The sequence below is a fragment of the Petaurus breviceps genome, unplaced genomic scaffold (genome assembly GCF_028583685.1).
Source record: "Petaurus breviceps papuanus isolate PSGF00001 unplaced genomic scaffold, PetGlider_PUasm1.0 173, whole genome shotgun sequence".
Lineage (NCBI taxonomy): Eukaryota > Metazoa > Chordata > Mammalia > Diprotodontia > Petauridae > Petaurus > Petaurus breviceps.
The window spans coordinates 20,449,457-20,477,068 of NW_027185759.1; the positions used below are offsets into that span (position 1 = coordinate 20,449,457).

Sequence of the window (27,612 nt, forward strand, 5' to 3'; positions counted from 1 at the left end):
ACTGAGAAATAATGAAGTCCTATTTTGGATGAGCCAACTTCCTGGACTACTGGCTAACAGTTAAGTATATAACTGTGTTTAAATACACTATCAGTTAACTATTAACAGATGTTGAGAGAAAATAAACTTGAAAGAGAACAGAGACATTGATCTATTAGGAGTGGGGGGAAAGGGTTCGAAGTCATGAGTTGAAGGGGAAATATGTTTGAAGTATGAAATAGCCCTTACATTTAATGAGATGTTGCATGCTTCAATAACAAAATTTAAGCAATAAGCTCGCTAGTTTTATCTTTGAGTCATATTTACCAAAGGAAGAAAAAACAATGGGGGAAAAAGGGCTTATGGCTTGATGAAATTATTTAAGGCATTTAGCCCATTTCTATGTAAACATCCATTACCAAATCTCATGTAAAAATTCTATTTTTTACAAAACCCATCAGTCAATGACAGACATACCAATGCTGTCAGGGCATGGTTCTAAATAGAGTTAAAGCCATTCTTAAGATCATTCTCATGGAAAGGCTATTTGAAAGGGAGGAGAGTACATATGTTTTCATGTGCAAATTAAATGGCTAATAATATTGTCACATCATGAGGAAATTGTACAACTAAGCTGCTCAAAAGTCAATCTCCTATATTCTTTTGGTTTTGAGGCAGGTCAAATGCCTAGGAGGTAAAAAGGTGAGAGAACCTTAATAAGCTGAATTGTTATGTTGTCATGTCTTATTAATAGAAAGCTCTTCTCCCCGCGCAGGCATACACACACACACATACCACACCCCGTGAAAAACATTGCTTTAAGTTTTAATGTTTATTTCCCCAAGACAGCCTAGCCTGCACTCTACTTGGATAAATTTTACAAGCTAGTTTTCTGCTGCTTCTAGTTTTAAACTTTAACCATGTTCTGATGACAAGGAATGCTGCAAAAATACTCTAGTCCAACAAAGAGTTATGATCACAAAATAATCTTTATCCATTCTACAGTGTTTCAGAATTACCAGTTGATTTTTAAACACAAAGTAGATAACGATGCTAATGGTGGCTAATCTGGTATGTTTCTTATAGCAAACCGCTGTTCATGCAACACGTGTGCTCGAAGGGGAAGGCACAGGGTTTCCTACAATGAGCCACCTTATAAAGAGTTCTTTTTGTACAAATTTATTTGTGTCACATTTAATTTAGTGTGCAGAACCTCAAAACTGAGGTATTATTCCAATTTATAAAAACCACTTGCATGCCTTTTATGCAAGTTTTAGAAATACAAAGTTTTCTCCCTAAAGTGGCTCAAAATAGATTGTTCATGGCTGCCTACATCTAAGATAAAAAGATTCTAAAACAATTGAACAGATTAGGCATATTATTAAAGGTGTTCAAACCATTACTTGATTTGTACATCTATTCACACCTCATCATCGGTCTTTATTTCGGCAGTACATATGCACCAAATTCCATTTTAGAAGTTTCCATATCATTTTCATAGAAAACAAAGTTTGAAAGCAAGTAACATTTAAACACAGCACGGGATTCTACCACAACTGAAAACTTTTTCCTTTTTCTTCTTTACAGGACTCAACAAAATCTAAAACTGAACTAGGCTGTAGATTATTACCACATGCAAAGAGCTTCATGTTATCTTTGAAAATGAAAAGGATGGCTTTAGAAAGCACATTTTACTGTTTCTTACTATTATGGCAACTTGTGTACTGCAACACAGTCTATTTGGAGGGAAATTCTGATTTTTCATGCAAAAGTCTACACAAATTAGTTTTGATGATATGGAAAGCTTTTCATAACATCAAACATTCATCTGGTGCAAATGCACAGGGACTCCTTCCTGAAGTTATCTGACTTGACAAGCAACTAATAAAGCCATACTAGATAAAGTAATTAGGGGAAAAAAAAAGAATGAAAAGAAAAAGAAAAAGAACAAACAGAAAGGAAAGAAAAAAAAAAGGTCCAAGAGAAAGGGAAAGGAAACCCAGGCTGCAGAAGTAAACCAAAGTCTGCTGCTAAACCGGTCTTTTATTTCCATGTCCAGTGTACGCCAACACTTAGGGTCTCCCCCTGATGATTCCCAGGTTTGTCCCCAGCCCCTGAAGGCGAATCAAGCTCGCACGCATCCCCATACAGCACCACAACCACACTCTCGCACACGCGCCCCTCCATAACCGGGGTCTGCTCCCCGAGGGAGGAGCCCTGGGGCTGAAAGATGAGCCGGGCTCCCCACCACGGAGGCCAGAGCCCGCTCAATGTCTTCCATTCACACAGGGCTGCAGTCACAGCAAGACCGGGGCTCTCTCTCCTCGGGCTCGGACGGGCACCCTGTTCTCATTAATGCTTACAAGGCTGGAAGATGGTGATTCTGCACCCCCTGTTGCTCTAGCTCTAGCCCATGTTCCTTCTCAGGCCCAGCACACAGTGACCTGAGCCCTTTTCCTTTGAACGACCTAAATAAGCATCCGTGTGAAGTTTTTCATTACATTTTGCCACTCACTCTCACTCGCACCCACTCGCCACCTTGACTTCATTTGGGCTTTCTGTGATTCCAAATGAAATCTTCACGTTCTCTTTCCCCGATTTAATGCAGCAGCAGATCCCATGAGCCAAGCTTGATGGATCAAACCTTTTTTTTATATATATATATGTATATATATCAGTGCTGCATTGTACCCAACACTTCCACAACATCTCTCTAAAACTGGAACCCTTCCGTCGGTACGTTGGCAGAGGAATTGAAACCAAATGTTCCCCCCTGTATCGCCTCTGGAACAAGGCTAGGGTCTTCATCAATCTAGAAAGGTGGGGGACAGAGAGGAGAGAAAAGGAAAAAAGGTTAAGGCTAGACATTTAAAAGCAAATCTTACAGAGTTTCAGAAAATTTTACATCAAACGAATCCCCTTTAAAGATAATCTATGACACTTGAAGAAGGCAGATAATCTAGCTCAGTGGCTGGTGAATAACCATGAGCTAAGAATGGTTTTTACATAAAAAAAAAAATAAAACTTTGCTTGAAAATGCAAAAACCATTCTTAATTCACTGGGCATTGCCACAACAGGGCCTGGTAGAGTTAGTTTGTCGAACCCTGATCTATCACGACCCAGTTGTCACAACTTTTAATGTTTCTTCCCACTATTGTTGTAGTTTCTTTTATAAATCAAATATTAGTTTGAATCTATTTTTGGGATGCATTCCTCTGATCAAAATCTCTATTTTTAAATGAATACTATCTTTAAACTATTTAATTTTAAAAAGCTGATCCTTCACATTTTGTTGATATAACAGGAATCTGAATATTTCTTTCTGCTAATGCAATGTATTGCAGTGATCCATTTACTCCTCCTTACAGTCTTTTCTGGACTTTTGGAGAAAAGTCAAACTCATGCTATGATTTCATTTAGGATTTCCGTGTTTGTGTTCCTAAGTAACACAGAGCTGTGCTTCTGGTATTTTATTTCTCTTATTTGCCTCATAACATTTCTCAATCTGTTTGAAGCCTGCACACTCTACATGGAATGCTTTGTGCTCTACTCTTGATACTACGGAAGGACAACACTTAGGTCAGATCTATAGCCGTGTATAGTTCTGAGGTAATCTCACTTATCGAGTTCTCTTCTAATTAGAACTCTGTGAATAAAGGTGATTAAGGGATTTCTGTCCAGATCAGCGATTTTTTTGGTGTTGGGAATGGAGTCCCAAGTGAGATAACCCACCTCTCCTAATGCCAAGCCCCAACAAACTGTGGTCTTTGGCACTTAGCAAGTTGGTGTTGTGGGTGCTTAGTGACTTGGCAAAGGTCACAGGTCACCTGAACTAAGGCCAGACTTCACCCACGTCTTCCTCACCTGAAGCTGCCTCTTTATGGCAGCTATAAATATGGATTCTGGCATCCAAGTTATTTTTGAAGGAGACTGTCACAGACTCAAGGGTATAACTGTGGCAAAATGGTTCCTCTTAATTACAGATGAAATGACAGTTCTACAAGCCATCTGATACTTTACAGTTTGCTTGCAGATTTCATGTATGAAGATTACAAGACTAGAGCCATGAGGAAAAACATCTGACATGAGTGCCTGAATCTTTGACTTTGGCAAGTGTTTATACCATTCACTTACAAGTAATATCTTTTTGAAAGGATTTTTAAGAAGTTAAAACATTTGCCTGCTAAGGGTAATTTCAGAATAAAAATGGCCTTATTTTTTGGGATAATCAGTCCTTCAACAACCTCGAGTAAATAGCCAAGTAGCTGGTATTCTGCTTTGCTCTTTTGTTCCATCCAAACAAAACAAAAAAAGCCCCTCAAATTCCTACTCTCGGCTTCCCTCTTCAAAAAAGAAATGAACTTAAAGTTAATACATCATCTGATGAGAAGAACTGATCAATGATCTCATAGGCCAGCTTGTAGATGTCTTCATTTTCGTGATTTTGAAGCTGTTCAATCTTTTCAAGGCCTGCAAAAAACATTTTATTAAGTAAAAGAAACTACAGTAATATTCAAAAGTAATGATTATCAAAGCAATAATTGTATCTACTTTGAAATCCCATGTTTAATTCAGACAAAGGTCCCCCCCAAATTTCATTCTGGTCACAGTTCTACATGTAACTATATTACTTGAAAACTGAATCAAAGAAAAGGAGGTATTTGCCTTCAAATGCTAATCAGCCTATTAATCTTCATTATTTGGACAAAGAAAGCAAAACCACGTATGTTTCCTCCAAAAGACCATTAATTTACTTTTAATATCCACTCTGAGAATATATAATTAGTCCATGATTTCCAACATGTTATTATCTTTAAAGTAATTTCAATTTTGTAACTGCAATCTTATATGTTACCTTATGCAACACAAGACATTAACAAAATTACTTTGTTATTTAATGTTTACAGTGGCAGCGCACACACACGAAGCTTAGATACAGTGTTAAGTTATTTAGACATTCCTCAAGGCAGTAAACTGAAAAATGTTGAAAATGTTACTTAGTGAAATGTTTACCAAAACACTGAACTTACCCCCACACTCTTCTATTAGGTTGGCTATGGTTTCGGCCTCGTCTTCAGCCATTTTTAATATATTACTTAGCCCATCAAGTACCACCTGTACCACCTGAGCATCTTTCACAGTCAGCAAGTTGCAGAAAGGCGGGATAACATTCTGCTGGATAAGGTAGGCCACCTGAGGAAAGAGAGCACAAGGACCACAGAGGCTCAGTGCTGGAGGGGCTTCGCTTCACAGAGGAGGACGGCCGAGGCCACAGAAGGCTCCAGGGAGTCAGCACAGCCTCCCCAGCAGCATCAGGAGTCAGCTCCTCTCTCTCTCCTCCCACTGCACAACAAGGCCTATGTGTGTGACAATGTGACTTTATGCTAAAATATGTCTGGTTTTTAAACTTACACAATTCAATGCAAACCAGTATCTAGCTGGATCAGCAAATTAGAATACGCAGTGATCTAAACTTTAATAAAATACACCAGAGTTCCTATTAATCTCTTTGAAGATATGATGATGAAAAGTAAACTAATACAATTGGAGGACACAAGGATTCCTATAGAAACATGATGAGTGCTTGAAGAAAAAGTACACTAAGAGTAAGATGCAAATAAATCCCAAAATATTTACAGGAGCCTTCATAGCAGCAAAAAACTGGAAACTAAATAGCTGCATGTTAATTAGGCAATGAATGAACAAACTGGGGAATGTGAGGGCTGTTGTATCAAAGAAAACAGGAGCGGGACGGCTTGGAAGAAACGCTTCCCCTAACAGACGGAGCCGAGCACCCAGCACCAAAGCCATACAGTGACCGTGAGGGCTGTTGTATCAGAGAAAACAGGAGCGGGAAGGATTGGAAGAAACGCTTCCCCTAACAGATGGAGCCGAGTACATAGCACCAAAGCCATACAGTGACCATGAGGGCTGTTGTATCAGAGAAAACAGGAGAGGGAAGGATTGGAAGAAATGCTTCCCCTAACAGATGGAGCCGAGCACACAGCACCAAAGCCATGCAATGACGGTAACGCAGCCCTACAGATGACTGACTTCACTCGTCTGCAACGACAAGCACTGGCTTTCTGACCTCCTGCTCCCACTGGTGAGGCAGCTGGCTGTGCGTTGTGGTGAGGCCAACACCGTGAAAAATAGTCCATGTTCTGGGTTTCTTTTTGTTTTTGGCTTAAATGTAACATTTTTTTTTTTTAAAGCATACAAAGCATGAGAATTAAATGAAGGCCCAATTATATAGCAATACATACATTCTCTTCTTTTCTAGGAAAGCTGGTAAAGCTCTGCACAGAATGTCAGTCAGGGTCAAGTATTATACTCCATGTGATAAAAACCAAGTCGAATTCACTGGTGATAAATGTCACTAACCCAACAAAAAATGAAATTCTGACAGAAAAAAATGGCCAGAGGGAAGTGCTGCCTGAGAAAGAAACTTCTTTGAACAACTTAAATAAAGTCTGACACTGGCCTGTTAGAAGCAACAAGCTGAAGCTTCCAAAGGAGGACTGGGTATAAACACTCTGAAACATCTCCTTTCTCTATTCTCTAAGGCGTGTGTGCCTCTCATCCTGGGGTTCTCCTGAGCCCTCCCCGACAGAGGACCAATAATGGGTATGAAAAGCACAGGATGCCCTCCTTACCTGGTCTTTTCTTCCACTGATTGTTAAGTTACTTATGGCCCAAGCAGCTTCTTTCTGAGTTCCAAAATCGCCCTGAAAAAAAGAAGACACTCTGAGACTTTTCAAAACAAATCAGTCCTAGAGGGTCTGCTCTCGTCTGCTTCAAGGAATGACAACTGGCAACAACCTATCATCTCTCTCATTCCAAAAAGTCTAGTGACCTAATGACAGAAGACCAAATTCTGAGCAGGGTGACTGGTTTCCCTCTCTAGGTCCACCAAGTCATCAAAACTGTTGACTTCACCAACTGTGGCATAAAGAAGGAAGGTAAGCATCACAGAGCTCCATACCGGGTGAAAGACTCTCACTAGTGCAAAAATCACCATGTCATTCTGTCACGTATGTTCTTGTGGGCTGCCCCACCACAGCACAAACAATGCATTCAAGAAGGACAAAGACAGAGGATAAAGTATTATGCTCAGAAAATTCAGCATCACAGAGAGAAGAATGCTTTGTTTTTAAAATAGGACAAAAATGCCTACAGGAGCCAGTGAAGCTCAGAAGGAATTTGATAACTCCAACACTCCCAGTGGCATGCACGGTCCTTGAGGGCAGATAAGGTTACGTATAACAAAGTCTATCAGATTTCACTACTACTACATTATTAGTTTCATAGTATATAAACTCAAACCAATTCAGTTACTAAACATGAGGACAGATCCAACAATCACCCCCACAGAATGCTGCCTTGTCTAAAACACGCATGGATCATGATCATGAGGCTGGTGCAATCTATAAATACTATGAAGACAGCACTCTACCCCCCAGAATACTCCCTTACCTTGTCTAACAGGTGTATGATCATGGGCACAAGGCTGGCATCAATCACTGCCTGAACCTGTTGCTGATTTCCCGCAGTGATATTTGAGAGGAACCACACTGCCTCCTAGAAAAAAAAAATCCCTTCAATAACAGATAGGATTAATTTTAAAATATTTAATTATTAACAAAATTAATAACCTTTACAATACTGTCAAAATAACTAAGATAAAATACTCCTATCGTCAATGATGTATAACACTATCTGTGATGGCTTCACAATTGCTTAAAATTTTAACAGATCCTGTCAAAACTGGCCGATAAAAACCAAAACAAAAGATTCAGAACGAAAAGTCAAAACAAACCAAAATCCCACAAGAACTGCAGTGAATGTGTGAGAATTTTAAAAAGTAATTTAAATGATTTAATATAATCACAGTTTTGATTTTAGAGGAACAAAACTTTACATGCTTTTTCAAGATAACTCTCAGTATTAGCCAACAAGTTATTTGGTCCCATTATGCCTCCCAGTCCTGGCTGACAAAGATCTATTTTAAAAGGCCTCATGCCTTCTCTCCTCAGGAACCAGGACCAGGACCAAGACCAGCAGGAACAATAAAAGGGAAGAAAGAAGGAACTTCCTGCTTTACTGTTTTCTCTGACTGGCTATTTTGTTCCTGTTTGTGATTCTTTTTATCATTATCACTCCTACCAAATGGTTTGTATTTTTGACTAAAAATACTAAAAACTAAAACAAACAAATGAATAAAAATACTAAACCATTTAACCCCCCCCCCCAAAAACCACTGCTACTAAAAGCAGAGGGGAAATGTATATACATGTGTGTGTGGGCGCCAGGTCTATTCATTTAACTGATGGCGGTAGGGGGTGAGAAGGGCGAGAACATTTACACAAAATGACGTACATTAATCAAACACTTAGCTCTTATGGATCAGATCACAGGTCCACATTTATGAACCTGTTAGAGACTCTAGGGTGCCAGGCAGGTAAGTGAGCTGCTCCTGAGTTATAATCACTGGCAAAGCTGTAATAAACACTCATGTTTTTCACAGTAGCCTCAGATGCACTCCGATATCTTCATTGTCAGTCAGGGCTCACTTTCCTTAGCCTTTTCACTTACATCCACAAACACACATAGACCTTCCCTCCCCCCCAATTTTAATGTTTACTTAATTTTATAATAAATTTAATAACGCTCAAATCACACACCATTCAAACGCACCCAGTTATCTCTGTTTCATCATTTCCAAGAGAGCTAGTTTTTAAAAATCATTTTATAACTGCTTTTATGTATTTACTTGGCAAATTATTCCTTTAAAAAAAAAAACTCACAGTGGCTAGGTGGCACAGTAAATAGAGCACTGGCCCTGGAGTCAGGAGAACCTGAATTCAAATCTGGCCTCAGACACTTGACACAATTACTATCTGTGTGACTTTGGGCAAGTCACTTAACCCCAATAGCTCTCCAAAAACAAAAACAAAAAATCCCCAAACCCCAAAACCTATGCTATGAGACACCATGACATTTTACCTTCATCTGAAACCTAAACAACTTAAATCAACCTGAATTTCTCCTTACAAAGAATTTGCAAACCTACTCACACTGAGGAGCTTTTCAAGTCTCATTTTGAAAACACATTTCCAATTAAAAGCAAAATTAAACAGTAGATGCCTATATTAAACCAAAATATCTTGATGCAATGATTTATGCTAAAGTTTTTCAACCCCATTGAGAAGTCACAGGTACATGGCTAATTCTTTAACACAACATGTAATCCTCTTAGACTTAACTCAAAGGTTGCCTTTTGAGGAAAAAGGGCCATTAATTATCTGGTCCTTGATAACCCACTGCAAGATGGGGTCATTAATATACATCTGAATAGTAAATTTAGACCACTCTCTGTATAGTTCTGAGGACAATGAACTTAAGAGTCTTATTAATTATAACCAGGATGAATTTCCAACTTGTTTTCTTTTAACGATCAGGAAGTTTTTATTCCCAAACTGAAGCAATTCATGGAACTGTAAAATAAAGATGAGTCCTATCTTCTGCCTAGTTTGAGTTACTAGAAACAAGTCAGAAATCAGGAACCACTAAGGACGATGTCCCACACATTCTAGCATTTCTGACAGTTACTGACTGATTTTACAATTTGCATCCTAGGATATTAGGGTCTGAATCACCTGTAAAACCTTTATGAAATACTTACCCTGGAAAATCAATAAGATTCTCAGATTCAATTTGTCAGTATTTGAGGAAATTATTAAACTTAAACCTCTCTTTAATAAGAAGACATCTTCAGCAACTCTTACCTAAAACTCAGTGGGCTCAGCTAAACTGGCAGTTTTCTTTTAAAGGAGAAAACAAATAAAGGCCTAATTATCCCAAATAGTTGTCATTCAATCTGACAACTGACTTCTATTTTATTCAGTCATAATACCCGAACTGCTTTAGCGTCACAGACTATAGGAGACAAATACCTATGAATGGAGGTGAAGTAAGCCTCGCTGGAAGCAGCAGCAGGAAGGCCATAAGCTACCTGAGGTATGGGAGCTTTATGTCCTGAGGAAGCCCCCTCCCCTCCCCTCCACAGGTCAGAGCCCTGAGACACTCATTATGGACCCACCTTATTGATTTTTTCTTTGGGATGTGTCAGAAGTGCAGGGAAGTGTGAAAGAGCATCACAGTTCAGCACAACCTGCGTCTGTTCATCAGTACCGGTGACGATGTTGCCGACAGCTCGGAGTGCAGCCGTCTGAAAGACACAAACACTCCCTGAATTCTCATGCAAGTAAATATGATCAAATGTGAACAGCTTTCAAAGGTAAAGTGACTGACTGTACACATGGAAAAGATTCCAGATATGATCTCATGCCTAGGAAGGATGGACGAGATCTTGAGAAATCAATCGATAAGCATGTGTCATGTGCCTGCGACGGACCTGGCACTGTGGAGGCTGTGCACGCATTCAGGAGGGGATACAAAGGAAACCACCATTCCTGCCCTCAAGGAGCACAAAGTCCAACAAAAAAGGGGTGCCCACAAGATGTGACAGCGAGCAGAAAGTAACCTTGGAGAAGATTCTGAAAGCTCGGAATCCAGTCTCACTTTTCCTTCACTTTCTAGTCCGATGTATTTCATGTTACAAGGATCTATTGGAATGACAGAGAATCTCAATCTCTCCTTGTCTCAAGTTTTCCTGGTTCCCTATGACTAACCAAAATGTTTAGAGAAGGTATTCTGTCTCCTAATTTCTTATTTAAAAGATTTCAAAATCTGTCATCAAAATTTTTTCTGAAATGTATTTCTAAAATTTAATCCTCCCAGCTTTTATACAGTACACAGAACATATAAAAGGCCTAAGAGAATCAATTCAACTGATTTCCAAAATGCCCCTTCAAGTCTTCATAGAATTCATAAATTCTTTCACACCAAAGCAGAAATACTTTAGGGAGCTCCTAGCTAATTCAGGAATCCAGTCACTCAGTATGCAACACTCACTCAACTGGCTGACTGACATAAAGGAAATCTTATTGCATAGTCCAGTCTATAAGGTTTCAAGACAAAGTACACGCCATACTTCATCACTTAACTTCTCCTGAAACACTCCAGGTCTCCCAAACTCAAAGAACGCTTTACTCTCATCTTAGAAAGGAGAAGTGTGTGAACTATGCTCTGAAAACTGTTCTATTTCTGTCTTCCCTGTTTATTGTTTTAGTCAATCCTTTCCTGTCTACATTTGGATAAAAAAACAAAACAACCCCCCCCCCCCAACACACTTCCAAAACATTGAGAACAGATGTCACTTGTACATCATAATCTTTAGGTGATGCAATAACGTGTCTATCTATATTCCTAGTAACACTGCTTTCTAATCAACTGATTACTAATCCTCCCTCTCTAGGCCACTCTCCACACACTGCTGCCAAAGCGATTCTCCATTGAGAGCAGATATATCCAACGAACTCCAGTGGCTCCCTCATGTCCCCAGCATAAAATACTGACTCCTGTTTAACCTTGAAATCCCTTCACACACTGGTTGCTACGATACTTCCCAGCCTCCCTGGACATTGTTCCCAACCCATGCCACCCCCCAGCCAAACTCTCTTTGTTCCTCACATACACGATGCTCCTTTGCTTATCTCCGTCTTTGCACTGGTCATTCCATATGCCTGAGATGAACACTCCTTGATTCAGCCTGACTCCCTCTCATCCACCTTCTCTGTCCTGACTGGGGCATGTGTCTGTACACAACTTCATCCCCCTCAACTCATATCCCACCCCCCTACTTTGAATGAGCAAGGACTGTTGTCCCCTAGGCATTCCTAGCAGACAGTTCAGAACCAAGGGGCCGGGAGATGGGAACCCCAGCCTCCCCCAAAGATCCCTATCGAGGTAGGGCACAGATGAATACCCTTGTGTACTCTTGGACACAGCTACTCAGAAAGGAACGGGTGGCCAAAGGAAGGCCTGAGGGTTAACATCCAGTAGCACAAGGTCTTCCCTCATTCCTGTCAACAGGTGCAATGAGCAGCAGGGGCCAAGGTGCAAGTGCACTAGGGAGCAAGAGGCCCTGGGCTTTGGCCTATCAGGAAAAGACGGAGCTCCTCTGGAGTTGGGGCTGGGGGTTGGGGTGCTGACCACGAGATGCTACGTGATCCCACCAAGATAGCCCATACTCAGGTCCTTACCTGCACCTTCACTTCCTGGTGGCTGAGCAGAGGGACTAAATGAGGGACAATGCCTGAGTCGATGACCATCTGGATCTGCTCGTTGCCAGCATCAGTCAGGTAGGAGAGGGCCCAGACAGTGTCTACCAGTATCTAGAACAAAAACATCAGGTGCATCAACGACCTGGGAATGTCATATAAGTCCAGAATAAGCCTCCCTTTATTTCACTTCTTACTTCTTTCTCCCCTAAAGCCATATGAGAGGCTTCTTGGTGGAGCAGCGGTGACCCCTAAGTCAATGCCAGCAGAGCAGCCCTAGCTCTGGCAGGGCTGACCCCCCTGGAAAGGCTTCCTGGGGCCAGGGAAGGGTGGTGTCTATCCTGGGAGGACCAGCCTAGCCCTACTGGCTCAGACTTTTCCAGAAGGGGAGATGCAAGGAGGGAAGGGACTGTTTTTGGCCTCAACATCTCAAAAGACATCTAGTAAGGTCTGGAGGGAACTTAATTTGAGCTGGTGAGGAGCCCAGACTGTCAAGTACTTAAAAGAATCCTGGCACGCCACCCAGGTTTCTTTGAATGACAAGATCTCCAGACTTTTGTTTGTTTACAGCTCCTGTGCCCACAGAAGCATTTGGTCTGTCCTGCCTCCATAGCCCCCTCTACCCATTCTTCCTATCCTTATAAGTCACTGGGAATCTTCCTCTCAACCTCACCTTTATAATAAACATCATGAAGTCATGCTTCACTGTGCCTCCTAAAGACCACACTTCCCACACCACACAGCAGTAAGCAGGGAGGTAGGAAACGTCAACACTCCCCACCGCTCAGCAAGGCACTGGGCACACGGGAGGGGCAATATAAATCCGAATTCCCTTGTCAATGCTCAGGGGTAGCAGTAGGTCCCAAGGATGTCTGGGTAAGTGGACGTAAAGACTGTCCTAACAATGGCAGTGGTCCTAGTCATCAGAGGTACAGTCATGGTCTGAGCAAAGCAGTGATGCGTGTTTGCACGGTCAACTTGAGCCGACACTTTCAAGAGATGATGTCCATTGTTAAGAAGGCTTTCCCCAACATCAGAGTTTCCTTCTGAAGGAACCCTCCCTTGCATGACAATGAAAATCTTCCAAACTAGAGATCAAGGCAACATGAGGATCCATCAACCTGCAAGTGTTATTAATGGATAGTTCTTGCACACCAATTACAGGTCCCTTTAAATAGTCTCACTCTAGAAATGAATCATGATGAACATTCTGCATGTTTTTATCTGCACGTCATCTGTAGCCTTAATAACTCCCAAATGGATAAGGCAGCCCAGGGAAAAAAAATTGAGTTGAATGAAAAAAAAAAAAAGAGGGAAGTTACTTGACATAATTCCTCTGGAAATTTTCCAAAGTGAAAAGCATCTAACACGAGAGGAAAGATACTGGCATCAAATGTTAACATTCACGGGCATGTCTGTGTCACAAATACATGCAGGACTGTACTGACATGTATGTATCTACTTCAACTTGCAAAGGACCGAAGATCTTCTCACCTTACACCAACACACGCCCCAAGAGTTCACACAGGGCAAACACCTGCGCAGAGCCAAATCACAAAAATACTATGTAGTTAAAATTTTAGTTACATTTTCCTGTTTATTCTTCAATGTATCTTAACATTCCCAGGCTGAGATAATAAGGAAAGAGGAGCACAGCATACATTTCTGTATATCACTAAATAAGATGAAAATTTTCAAATTGTCGCCTTTTAAGTACTTAGGATTAAAGATTTCTGTAGATGTCAAACTTAAAGAAGCTGAGATTTACTTTTTTAAAAGCACAGCATGAAAAAGCCAGAGAAGCCATGTTCATTTCCACTAAGTTTCAATTTTCCTCATTATTGAAATACCAGATTCTAACTCTCCATGACATCTGACAATACGTGTGGTCTCTTCTCCCTTGGCTTCTCATACAGTGTACTCCCGTTCCCCTATTCCTCAAGGTTCTTTTCTTCTTAGGTGATCTTGTTCACTCCCAAATTCACATTCCATCTTTTTCTCTGTATTCTGGGTCTTTTCTTTGGACCCCACAGCTGATGAGCTTGCAGCCACTGTCCATTCTCTCTTTGTGGCCTCTCATCTACTTTTGCTTAGGCCTTGGGCCTCGTCACTCAGACTCCTGTCTGATCTTCCTGCCATCAACTCGGACAGACTGCAATCCGTTGTTCCACAATGCTGCTTCTATAATAATTTGGAAGCAGGAGGCAGGGTAGTGTATTGGAAAGACTCTGGCCTTGGAGTCAAGAAAACCTGGGTTCAAGCTCTGCTTCTGACTCATTGCTGTGATTACTGGATGAATGACCCAGGGCAAGTTTGCCCCAGCAAACTCTCCAAGACTTCAAGTGGCAGAGCAGGCACCAATCTTTACTGACAGAATTGCCTGAGGGCTTCCTCTACTAACCCAATCACAGTGTAAATTCTAAAAACAAACTACTCTGACCATGCTATTCTTTTTTTTTTTAAAGCAAGTGGGGTTAAGTAACTTGCTCAAGGTCACACAGACAGTTTTTTCGTGTGGGTGTTAAGTATCTGAGGCTGGAACCGATCCTGGGTCCTCCCGACTCCAGGGCTGGTGCTCTTACTCACTGCGCCACCTAGCTGCCCCTGATCATGCTACTCTTATGAATAATCCTTCAATGGTCCCCATCTACCAAAGTAGTAACTCCTGGATTCTGGATTTGAAGGCCCTCTACAATCTGGCTCAAACTTAGCCCACTCCCCAGTATCTCACTGGTCTTTTGAACCAATTGGAACAATATTGGTGTCCTGTCTTCATGTGTACTCTTCCATTTTCAGGCTTTTGCTCACATTACTCCTCCCACTTCAGATGGTCCAATGGAGGGGACCCCTCCTTCCATTCTCAAGCTCCTCACAGCCCTCTAACAGGCCTTATCACACTGACCACTGCATCACAGCTTTGTGCACAGAACAAGGTATGTGTCCTATCAATCTTTGTATGTCTTGAATATAACAGTGACAAGCTGAATGTCCTAAGACATTAAAAACAGTCTCTCTCCTCAAGTGCACTTTACAGTGTTGTTTGAAATAGTTTGCCTAGAAGGGCTTCAGAGATATTTAATTTCTTGATGCAGCCTAATTCTAATACTATGCTCCATATTCCACAGAAACATCATGAATGAGAACGTCACACTAGAACCTTTGGAAGAATGATTTTTAGAAACCAACAGTTCATGTAAACAGAATTGTCACTTGTTACTTCCATGCCTTCGGCCAAGTCCACAACACTTTTCGGGCCTTCAGTTTCCTCATCTGTGACCACATATCTCTTCCATCTGTTCTGAGGAGACAGATACTGTAGTCGACGCCTCCCGCTGTGGAGACTCCAGGTGACCTCTGCTCCCCTCCTCCTCTCCTGCTTCTAGCTCCTGCTTAAGGACTGATTCCAGACTTTTCTCTTCATTTGCCACTTGGTGAGTGCATAAGGGCAGAATGGTCTCTTTTTAAAGGAGTTATATGAGAAGGGCCTAGGTTCCATTCCTGATATATCTCTGCACAAAACTTTATTTTAAGGCTCCAGAGGAAAAAAATTTTTTCTCTATTCCTTAGTATACAATTCAATGCCTTGCTCATAAAAGCTAGTTAATAAATGTTTGCGTTAAACTGAATCTTTAAAAAGTAGGATCAACTCTAGAAAAATAATAATGTGATGTGGATGAGAGAAAAAAAGTGAAATTTCTGCATACACCCATCAAGGAGACATTCCAAATTTATAAAATGTTGAATAATTTTTAAACCATTATTAAAAAAATATTTAAACCATTATTAAAATAATTTTTAATTTAAATTAAATGTGGACACCCTGGATATTTTAAGGACTAATGCCTTAGAAAGACCTATCTTTGAAAGAAAACATATTCACCTACTAAGAAGAAACATGAAATACAAACCTTGCTCAGGTTTTACATAAGACAGACTTAAGAAAAAAAAAGAAACACTTCCACATTCAGACCCAATGCAAAGTATTTTGTTTTTGGCCAAGTTATCACTACTTTGAGCCATGTTATAGGCAGTCCTAATGCATTCATCATGAAGGTAGGTAGAACTGGGGTAAATACTTAATAATACTCCCCACTTATCTGAGAATTGACAAATGGACAATGTACACACTACAAGCTTTGCTTTATAAAAAAAAAGTTTTTGGAACCACTAACAGGCATGTGTACCTGTATGTGATCTGAACAGTCCTGGATAGACACAGTAAAACTTTTACTCACATTCACATCTGTGTGATGAATTAAAACGCAGAGGGCTGGAAGAATCTGAGGAAAGAAATAAAAATTGTAAATGAATATGTATTCAACTGTTTCTAGTTTATTTTTTAAAAGGGGAGGAAAATGTTTACCTCCTGAATGGTTTCCATGGGTGGTGGTGGGTCTTTGTGGCGACATAAGTTGACCATAACCCAAGTAACATTCCTCAAGAATGTTATGGGGATAGATGGACTGATGAAGGAGAGTAAAGGCTTCACAACCCCAAGACTTATGACATAGTCTCTACACTGAGGCCCATCACCTGTGAGATCAATTTTTTACAAAAGATTAATAAAATTTCTATAAAAAGAAATACACAAGAGCAAGTTTCACACTCATGTCATTGGGTTTTCTTCTTTCTTGAGATTTCTTAGAGATTTCTCAAACAAATCAGGTAATGACAGAAAAATGGAAATAGGATTATTTCTTAGAGTAAATAGGATTATTTCTTCACGCAGATCTATGTGAAGACTATACTTCCCCAGATATTCAATAGTTCTGTTTATGAAATCCTTTTCACCAAAACATGAAAAAATGTGTATTTTACTTTGAACAAGAATAAACACCAGTTTCTTTTGCTCTATCAATGAATGACTTTCATTAGCATAGGAAAGGAATTCATGAAAAGTGGAGAAAATAGGGGCGGCTAGGTGGCACAGTGAATAGAGCACCAGCCCTGGAATCAGGAGGACCTGAGCTCAAATCCAACCTCAGACACGTAACACAAAAAAACTAGCCATGTGACCTTGGGCAAGTCACTTAACCCCAATTGCCCTCCAAAAAGCAAAAAAAAAAAAAAAAAAAAAGTGGGGAAAATATGCTAAAATCCTGCTAAAGTACCTCAAACATTTCATGGACACACGTGACCTACTATTAATGGCCTCTAGAAAACGTCTTACAATAATCTTGAACATTTCAATCATGAATTTGTACCCAGAATCTCTAGGTACTAAACAGACCAAATACAATATTTATGCAGAATGGCTGAATTTCCAAGTTTACTCCATATTTTTGTTTTCAGTTCTAGGTGATTCTGGCTATGGATTTCATTCACTGTTTCCAATTTCAGTCTATTCCAACTGTCTCAATGATGAAGGTACTCCCTTCAATAGCTAAGATCAAAATCCATCTGTAACTTCTCATTTGGTACAGTACGTGTCCAAGTCCTTTCATAATCCTTTGCAGAGGCTGATCCAATGAAGTGAAGGTCTTCCCCTTTACAGGCAACAGAGGAATTAAGTGACCCATCCCTTTGTTACGCCCTGTGTGTGCCTCACCTCCTGTCATGATCACACATATTTCTTGCATGCACTTCATCTTTAGGGCCATGCTGGTGGCCTACCTGTACCCCCTGTGTGTCTCCACGTCACACTCTAGGTCACCACAAGGGTGAGTTTTCAGATGTTGTGGCATCGTGTTGCATGAGACGAAGCCACACTGTGTCCCTGGATGAATACTGGTGCTATGAGACTGAGGTTTCAGTAAACAGCATAATCTTGTAATTGTTGAAAGTGCTGTACATTTTCCTAAACATGACTCAGACCGCTATATTCCTTCCTTTAAATTTTGGGCCCAATTTCAGTGCCTGTTCAAGACACATTCCTCCAGCAAAAACAAACAAAAGATGCTTCAACAGTTGCAGTATGTCAGTCAATGAGCATCCATTAGTAAGTACTGAGATAACACTTGATCTAAAGACAGGATATCCTTTTGGGGTTCTATAGCTTTAAGTGGATACTATGGATGACTTAAGGAACTCAGGGTATATATATATACAAGGCATTATACTTTCTCTACTGTATCTCTTAAGGAAAGAACAAATTAGTGAATTCTAAATTTTTTTGGTGAACTCTCATCAGTAAAAAACAGTATACACTAAGCAACACATAGCTGTCTACATAAATCACCTATCTATATATTATATGCATGCATGTTTCACAAAAGTGAATGTGAAGGCATAAAGATGGAATTTAAATAACATTTGTTAAGGACACAAAACTATTATTATAATACAATCTAATAATGGTTTTAATGATACTTTTAGTGAAGGAAATGTGACTGGATATGCTTCATTATTATAAAAAAATTTCTCTCATTCTGGGTGACATTCAGGGCAGGCTTATAAATAGTAGCTTGTTAGTAATCAGTGAATTCAGTTAATTTGATCAACATAGCCAAGCAGATGAATTCCTCTTTTTCAAAGACACTTTTTATGTAAAGATATACAACTGAGGAATGAAATATTATTTCATAATAATAAACACAACAGCTTTTCAAGAGGAGTCATGGCTTCTCTGCCCATAGACAGTTATAATACAGAAAACAAGAGGGGCAGCTAGGTGGCGCAGTGAGTAAAGCACTGGCCCCGGAGTCAGGACCCAAGTTCGGTTGCTGCCTCAGACACTTGACACCCACACAAAAAAACTAGCCGTTTAACCTTGGGCAAGTTACTTAACCCCAACTACCCTCCAAAAAACAAAAAAGAAAAAAAAAAAGGTCAAACTTTGACTCCCTTGGAGGGTATGACCAGTACTGGAATCATAGGCAAGCACAAAGCGGGAGAGAGGATCATATTTAGAACTTTTAAGATTATCTACTCAAACCTCCCTTGTTTTATAGACAAGAAAACGAGGCTCCAAAAGGTCAAGTTACCCGTCCAAGATCCCAATTGGGAGGACAATCCAGGCATTCTAACTACAATCCTGTGCTCTCCTCACTAAATCAGAGGTTAGAAATTACACAGCACATTCACCACTACATAAACCTAAGAAAACATACTTTCTATTTTTTATCTAGTTAATAATAAAAGTAGAAAAACTTAGATGAGTCAGGAGTCATAAAGTGTTTCTGAAACAACATGGAAAACACCTGTCACAGCAATTTGTGAGAAATAACACAGAAGTACAATTATTTTAAATCCATTTACTATTCCAGGGAACTGATGAACCCCTCTGATGTACTCCCTTCAGTAACACACTGAAACTTGCCCAATTCAGTGCAACATCAGTCCAGATCACCCCAAAGCTCCTCAATCCACTCAGGACCTTCCAGCAGATCTCTCAACATAACAGGACAACAATGGAACATGTGGGTTTGTCCACTGGTTCTCTTGTTGTCAGCCCATCTTTCTTCAGATGACATTTTTTAAACTTCTTTGCGTTTCCTTGCTTAGAATGTGTTGTGGTCATTCACTCCCCTATTCCTTGGGCGACCCCTCAACTTTTATTCTTTGGAGCCAGGAGTATGTTCTGTGATTCAGATTTATATGACACTGAAAGAATACTGTAATTAAAAAGTGTGCCTTTGTTTCAAGGAGAAGCTTGGGATTGTTAAACAAAACTGGACTTTTCCAAAGGCAATTTCTGCTTTCCTCTCCTTCAATTCTGGGCCTAATTGTCTACTTGCAATGTCAGAAAACATTCTCCTTTTACTTGTTTTTTTCCTGTGTGAATAGTCTGGGCTAAATTTGTGATTGATTATGGATCTTGTCTGGGGTTCTGCAATGTTCAAGAAATCGATATAATCAGTGCAATGTCACTCACAACAGAATTCTTCTCGAGGATCTCACCATCTATTAAGAACCAGCTCTTCAACTTATACTTTGACTCAGATCTGCTTTGTGAACATCTCTGGCAAGCATGTCTTTCTATTTTATTTCTCACTTGATATTAAGGATCAATGGGTCAAACAAAATTATAATTTTGATATATCTAGAAGTTACACCTCATTCTCTAGAAGTCTATTAAAAATGATGTTTTGTTGGCTCAGTGGATAGTATACAAGATTGGAGTCAGAAAGACCTCAGTTCACCCCTGCCTCAGAAACTTACTCCCTGTGTGACTTTGGGCACATCATTCAAATGCTTTGGGTCTCAGTTTCTTCACCTGTAAAACGACATTTAACTCCTTCTGGTTCTAAATCTATTATTTTCCTTGCCAAAAAAAAAAAAAATAAGAAACACAAATATTGTATTATCTTATAATCTCTGCACTGTTACAAAACGTGCTGGGCAGAGATGTGGCCTCCTGTGGAACATCACCTGTGAAAGTCTATTAGGAGATTCCCCCCCGACTTTTTGCTTTTTGGAGGGGGGAAGGCATGACAATTGGGGTTAAGTGAACTTGTCCAAGGTCATAGAGTTCGTGTTAAGTGTCTGAGTATGGATTTGAACTTGGGTCCTCCTGACTTCAGGGTCGGTGGTCTATTCACTGTGCCACCTAGCAACCTCAGGAGATCCCTTTTAATGCCTCAGCAAGGTTGCTCTCCATACATGTATAGATTATTCTTAAAAAATTTATGTAAGTAGGGAAAAAAGACATCTGTCAAGTTTTGACAAACTGGTAAAGTCTAATTTATACCTCTCTCCAGTATTTTTCTTTTTCAGATACCTTTAAAAATTGATCACCAGTACTTTTCCAGCATAGTCTTTCTCCTCTTTGTATATATCTGAACTAGGACAGGTTTTCCCCCCAATCTTTGTTTTCTTTGGTGATATTTCTACTTAAACAAGAAACAAACAAGACACTTTGACACAGAGTCCAAATGTTTATAGTAAGTTTCAAATGTATAAGAATAAAAGTCATTCCCCAAAAGATAAATGGTCAAAGGATATGAACAGGCAGTTTTCAGAAGAAATCAAAGCTATCTCTAGTCATATGAAAAAATACACTAAGTCACTACTGATTAGAGAAACATAAATAAAAACAACTCTGAGATACCACTTCACACCTATCAGATTGGTTAAATGATAGGAAAGAAAAATGATAAATGTCGGAGGGGATGAAGAAAAATTAGGACACTAAAATTCACTTTTGGGTGAAGTTGTGAACTGGCATGGTCATTCTGGAGAACAATCTAGAACTATGCTTAAATGGCTCTACCCTTTGACCCAGCAATACCACTCTTAGGTCTGTATCCCAAAGAGATGAAAGAAAAAGGAAAAGGATGTATTTGTACAAAAATATTTATAGCAGCTCTTTCTGTGGTGGCAAATGGCAAAGAATTGGAAACTGAGGAGATGCCTATCATTCAAGGAATGGCTGAACAAGTCATGGTATATTATTGTGATGGAGTACTACCGTGTTTCCCCGATAATAAGACACTGTCTTATTATTTTTTTTTGGACAGAAAAACACCAGAGGGCTTATTTTCAGGGGAGGGTTTATTTTCATGAACATTGACAGCAATTTTAATAAACAGGTAAATGTGAACAAAAAAATGTACCTTTTTCAATAAGCAAATCACTAGGGAAGAACAGGATGACGCGCTCACTGCTGCAGCTCTGATTGGATGCAGCTCGTAGTGCGGCGTGCGTTTCACGGGGGGGGGGGGGGGGGGGGGACGGTGCATATAGGGGGTACCGTAATGTAGCATGTGTAGGGCTTATTTTTGGGATAGGTCTTATTATCGGGGAAACATGGTATTTTGCTGTAAAAAATGATGAGCAGGATGGTTTCAGAAAAACCTGGGAAGACTTCTATGAACCGACACAAAGTGAAGTGCGCAAAACTAGAAGAACATTATACACAGTAACAGCAAGCAACATTATATGAGATCAACTGTGAATAACTTAGTTACTCTGATAAATACAAGATCCAAGACAATTCAGAAAGACTCGAAGAAAAATGCTCTCCACCTCCAGAAAGAAAACTTAACAATTCTCAATGTAGACTGAAGCATAATTTTTTTCACTTTATTTTTCTTGCTTTTTTTTTGGCGACATGGCTAATAGGAAAATCTGTTTTGCATGATTTCATATGTATAACTGATATAATACTGCTTGCCTTCTCAATGGGTGGGAAAGGGAGGGAGAATTCAGAATGCAGATTTTTTTTTTAAATTAATGCTAAAAATATGTAATAAATTAACTTCTGCTTAGTTGAGTATCTTACCCAGTCTTCTTTAAAATAGTTTTTCCTTCCACTGTTCCTTGCTTAATGAGGCAATAATATTCACAACATTTCACCATCCTTCTCAGTAATATCTTACAAATGAGTTTATATTATAAAACAGTATATCTCTTAGCTATTCTCTCCTTCATTTGACCAGATAATCAAGTTTTGACCTGACTGTACCATTACTCATAACCAATGCCTTTCCTCCATTTCCCTTTTCCATCTTTTTTCTCATTTTTAGTCTCTCATCTAGCACCACAGATCTAAAGCTGCCAGAGACATCGAAGTCCACCTCCCTCAAACCCCTTGTTTCAGATTTTACACAGCAGGCAATGTCCCAAGTCCCAGAACAGTCCAGTGAGTTCTGAGCCTATACCCCTAAGGACTCCAGAGCTGCTTCTTTATTGGCTGTATAACCTTGTTTCTGTTTTTTTTTTCTATAATTGGTGGTCTCCCAGCACACGAACAGCTGACTCAAGAATGACGGATTCAGTTCATCACCAATGAGTCATTTCCTGTCTTTGAAAAATAATTGATTTCATTTTCCCTAAGAAAATCTTTCTCAGGATTCACTACATCCATGCTTCCCAATTATTTTCTTGAAGAATTTATTCTAAGTACAGAGGTGTGAGGCTTCTAGGGGGCTCAGACTTTGGCCTGTCTTCATTTTTTTTTTTAAATAAAGAAGCATTTATTAGTCACCTGTGCCATGTACTTTGTACAATTTCTAATCTTTTTCTTTCTCTGTGACTGAGGGAGAATGGAGAAGGCATAAGGTTCATATTTTTGTGGCAGTTGTTTTGCAAAAATGTATCAGCACTTAGTAAGATTCCCAAATGCCCCTTAAATGATGTTTCCTGCTGCCTTTGAGGCAGCTAGGGGGCGCCACAGTGCACAAGGTGCTGGTCCTGAAGCCAAAAAGACATGAATATCCCGAATACAAAGCCAGCCTCAGTCTCAACTATAAAATGGGGATGATAGCACCTACTTTCTGGGTTGTAGTGTCAATCAAATGACATCATATTTGTAAAGCGCTTCATAGCCCAATGCCTGGCACAGAATAGGTGCTCTATGAACACTTGTTCTCTTCCCTTTCCCCTTTGGGTGAACGACAAAATCAATGCGTAACTTTTACTGTCTCACAAGAGAGACTTATGAGCTGTCAACCAATGGTTCCAACTCCAAAAGACTTGAGTAGTAATTTACTTTAGTCTCAGAGAAAGCAGAGAGAGACACACATGCTGGGTCCCTCTTGTATCCTTCCACCTAGCTTCGACTTTCTTCTGTGGTATGGCTGTTTCCAGAATAATGCTAAGACTGACAGGATTCAGTTCCTCCAATCCTCAATCAATGGCTGGGGATCTTTCATTGAGAGTATAAACGCTGTCTGATTACAGATTTAAAACTCTGTCCCTCTGTTGTCACAGCCAAGAATTTACCCCTAAGTGGCTGGCCTCTTGGAGACGGGGCTCTCTGAACTCACCTCAGCTGGTCCTCAGAGAGCAGACAGTCGACATGTCGACAGAAATAGACATCAGATTCTAAAATTACCTAAGTCCTCTGGGTATTTGGAAGGGTCATCAGGAATGGAACTGAATACAATCCACTGTTTACGAAGGACCATACAGAGCAAGTGACTTGCCCAAAATCAGACAGCTAGTCAAGGACAGAGCTGCAAACATGCTGCCGTCTGAAATCAACTCTGTATTAGAGGAACTAAGAAACTGCTGTTTGCTTACTTGTGGGAAAAAGGTCAGTTACATATAGCTGAAAACTAAAGAACTTAGTTGTTTTTTTTTTTTTAGAGCAATCAGGGTTAAGTAACTTGCTCAAGGTTACATGGCCAGTTATTTCTGGGTGTGGTGCCGAGTATCTGAGCCCGGATTTGATCCTGGTCATCCCGACACTGGAGCCAGTGCTCTTACTCACTGAGCCACCTGGCCGCCCCTAAGCAATTGAGGTTAAGTAACTTGCTCAAGGTTACATGGCCAGGTGTTGCTGGGTGGGTGCCAAGTGTCTGAGCCCAGGACTCGATCTCCAGGTCTTCTCAACACTGGAGCCGGTGCTCTTACTCGCTGTGCTACCTGGCCGCCCCTCATGTAGTCTTTTAAGAGAGCTACTAATGAGGAAAAACTCTTAAATGACTCAGGTTTACACCCTCTGTTCTTAAACACTCTCTATGGCAGCAGGAACTAATGAACAATTAGTCACAAGGAATAAAAGACAAATGGAGAAGGGATCTGGATTATGCACATACTTAGCTGTATATATAGAAGTACATGGATAATATTTTAAAAATAATTTTCATCTTATTTGCATCCACCAGCTATTTCAAATCAATTTTCATAAGCTAACCCAAAAGCTATTTTTGGTGATATTAGGATATGCAAACTTTTATGCGACAAACCAGCAGAATGCTGTTTTCTCTTCCTTTTGACATGTCTAATAGCATTCAATTTTACTTATATTATAACTAAACTGACAGCTTTTTGGTTGTTAATAAGAAGCTTAATACAGACCTATGATATTTCCCAATGCCCAGACAGCTTGTTCACACACATTTTGATGAGTTGAATGGAGAAGCCTCAGAAAAAGTGGCACAGCATCTAGGAGAGAAAAAAAGCCGTAAGAACTAAAGCTATGAGTGGTTTCTGCATCCCAGTCCAACAAGTTAATCTCTTTCTTCTCCTAGTAACTCAATTCCCAGAAAATAAAATCAATTTTATTTAGTATATACAACTGGAAACATTTCTATTCTGTGACAAATTTTCATTTACAAATTTTATTGTGCAAAATTAAGAGCAAATTATTCAACCTTGAAATTACTTTGTATATGTTTGTGTAAACAAGAAACTGGAATAATAAAATTTTTAATCTACCTAAAGTTGAAGCAGAATCACTTTATATAATTATTAGACTATAAGTTCCTTTATTAGGATAGAAGTTCCTTGAGGGAAAGGACCATGTCATATTTATCATGCATCTCTCCTAGCACTTCAGAAAGTACTTTGTGCACAGTATTTGCTGTTTAAAAAAAAAAAGCTGAATTATTAGGTCTGATTATAAAATAACAAGATGAACTTTCACATGTGGCTTATGGAACCTACTTCAATATTTTTAATTCCATTCTATGTATATGGCTATGTATCAATTGGGGGCAAGTATCCATTCACAAACAAGCAATGTAGTCCTTTTAGCAATGCTTGTTCATTAATCTTAGCTACTGCAGATAACAAAGATTTCTTCTGATATTACTGTAAAATGAATCCACAAATACTTACTGAACATTGCCAAGCATTGTACCAGGTATATATGAGCAAAGCTTTTCCAGCTACCAATGCTGGCAGGTGATGGCCTACAGATGAAGAATGTAATAGATTCTGTAATATACTATGGATCTGTTATTGTATGCTGTACAGTTACAGTCAATAATTTTATTTAACTTTTTGGGGAGAGGGATACCAGAGAGAAAGAGACTTGGAGAAAGCGACCATGTGAAAAATAGAATGTATTAATAAAATATAAAGTAGTTATTTTTTTAAAACAATGTGTAGATTTATGTAAGTGTTTCATGGAACTCCAAACTTTCTTCAGGCAATCAAAAAAAGATCCTTTCTAAAAGTTTTCTTTTTTTCTGTAAATTTGTTATATGAAAAGCAAGCAGTATGGGATGGTGGATAGAGGGTTAGCCCAGGAAAGGAATGGCAGGAAAAAGAAAGGAACACAGATTTATTAAGCACCTACTTTGTATGTTCCAGGCACTCTGCTAAAATCTTTATAAATATTATCCTGTTTGATCAGAATTAGGGTGAAAAGCAGGAGTTAGGAAGACCTGAAATCACTGCTCTCCTATTGACTTGCTAGGTGACTTAGCTTCTCAGTGCTCATGGGAGCTAAGAAGCTGCTTCAGTGAAGTGTTTCCACATGCCACATACACTAAAAACCACAGGTCCCTGCCCAATTTCTGAGGTTAGCCTGAATAATTTCACATATACCTCATCTTAATACTGTCACTCTCCAAAGGCGGTTGAGGGGAACAAAGGATTAGAGGGGAGTGATTACTTGAACATCTGAGTCTTATTCCTCCATTACCATCCTTGAGAGTCTCACTGCCATTTATTAAATGGGAAGGGGAATACTCAAAATTCAAATGATTAAGGGATTTTATAAAACAGAGCCAGTTCTCTTAAATGCCTGTGTATGTTCATATCTACTTAATCTAGCACCTAAGAAAAAGCAATCTGTTTTTGAGCCAGATAAAGCATTCCTACATTCAAAGAATTCTTTAGCTATACCACTGAAAGACGTAAGGGACTTTCCTAGGTTCACATAGTTAGTATGTCAGCCATAGAGTATTTTTTTTTATTTTAAAAAATTTTTTTAAGCAATCAGGGTTAAGTAACTTGCTCGAGGTTACACGGCCAGTTATTTCTGGGTGTGGTGCTGAGTATCTGAGCCCGGATTTGATCCAGGTCATCCCGACACTGGAGCCGGTGCTCTTACTCGCTGAGCCACCCGGCCGCCCCTAGCCATAGAATATTAATAATATTAATAACTAACATTTACATAGAACCTGCTTTGAGACAAGGACTGTGGCAAATGCTATACATATATCATATCATTCGATCCTTACAACACCCTTGGGAGGTAAATGGTATTATTATCTTCATTTTACAGATGAGAAAACCAAGGCAAACAAAGGTTAAATGACTTGCCAAGGGTCGGTCACACAGCTAGTAGCTGAGGCTGGACTTAGCCACTGTACCACCCAGCTGCCACGAATTCCTTACTCATAAAACCTTCTCTCGTGAAACACAGAGAGTGTGGCGTCATGTTCTTCTGCACTTCACATACCAATGAAATCACACATCTACTCCCTACCCCTGTAGTACTCCTGAATCCCAGAATCAGAGAAAAGGAAAACCGCACAATTCAGTTCAGCAAACACTGACAGGAGGACCCTGGTACAAGGCCCCCTGCTGGGTACTGAGCATTTATAAAAAAAGGAAATCAGAAAACCCTAAGCCTCAACATTCAAAGGAAAGGCCCAGGCGTAGGATCTACGTAGCAGGATTTTTTAGGACGTAATTTAATCAACTGACTTTTCTTGGAAGGGCAGCTTTTAGAGGCATTTACAAGGACTTTTAAAAATTGTTTTTGAGATTTCCTCAAAATTAGTAAAGAAACATAACAAAATGCAAACTAAGATTTTTCTTCCAATCAAATCAGAGTCCTCTCTCAAAACTAACAAGTTTAAGACATGTTAACGCTTAGTCTGTGTC

At 39.7% G+C, this 27,612-nt stretch overlaps 1 protein-coding gene and 1 non-coding gene across 2 annotated transcripts in view; both read right to left on the reverse strand.

The window, feature by feature from the left end:
* Positions 1-792: 792 nt before the first annotated feature.
* KPNA4 (karyopherin subunit alpha 4) overlaps positions 793-27,612 on the reverse strand; it is a 55,425-nt gene continuing 28,605 nt past the window's right edge. The window contains exons 8-17 of the mRNA XM_069083497.1: positions 24,850-24,936; positions 16,529-16,698; positions 16,401-16,445; positions 12,148-12,279; positions 10,083-10,211; positions 7,457-7,561; positions 6,637-6,708; positions 5,011-5,173; positions 4,356-4,450; positions 793-2,791 (exon numbers count right to left, since the gene is read on the reverse strand). Coding sequence (XP_068939598.1) covers positions 2,693-2,791; positions 4,356-4,450; positions 5,011-5,173; positions 6,637-6,708; positions 7,457-7,561; positions 10,083-10,211; positions 12,148-12,279; positions 16,401-16,445; positions 16,529-16,698; positions 24,850-24,936 — 1,097 coding nt within the window. The 3' untranslated portion in view covers positions 793-2,692. The remainder of the gene's footprint in view (positions 2,792-4,355; positions 4,451-5,010; positions 5,174-6,636; positions 6,709-7,456; positions 7,562-10,082; positions 10,212-12,147; positions 12,280-16,400; positions 16,446-16,528; positions 16,699-24,849; positions 24,937-27,612) is intronic.
* LOC138157918 (small Cajal body-specific RNA 7) lies at positions 8,382-8,704 on the reverse strand. Its single transcript, XR_011167501.1, has one exon. It is a non-coding gene; the product is annotated as a small Cajal body-specific RNA 7 (non-coding RNA).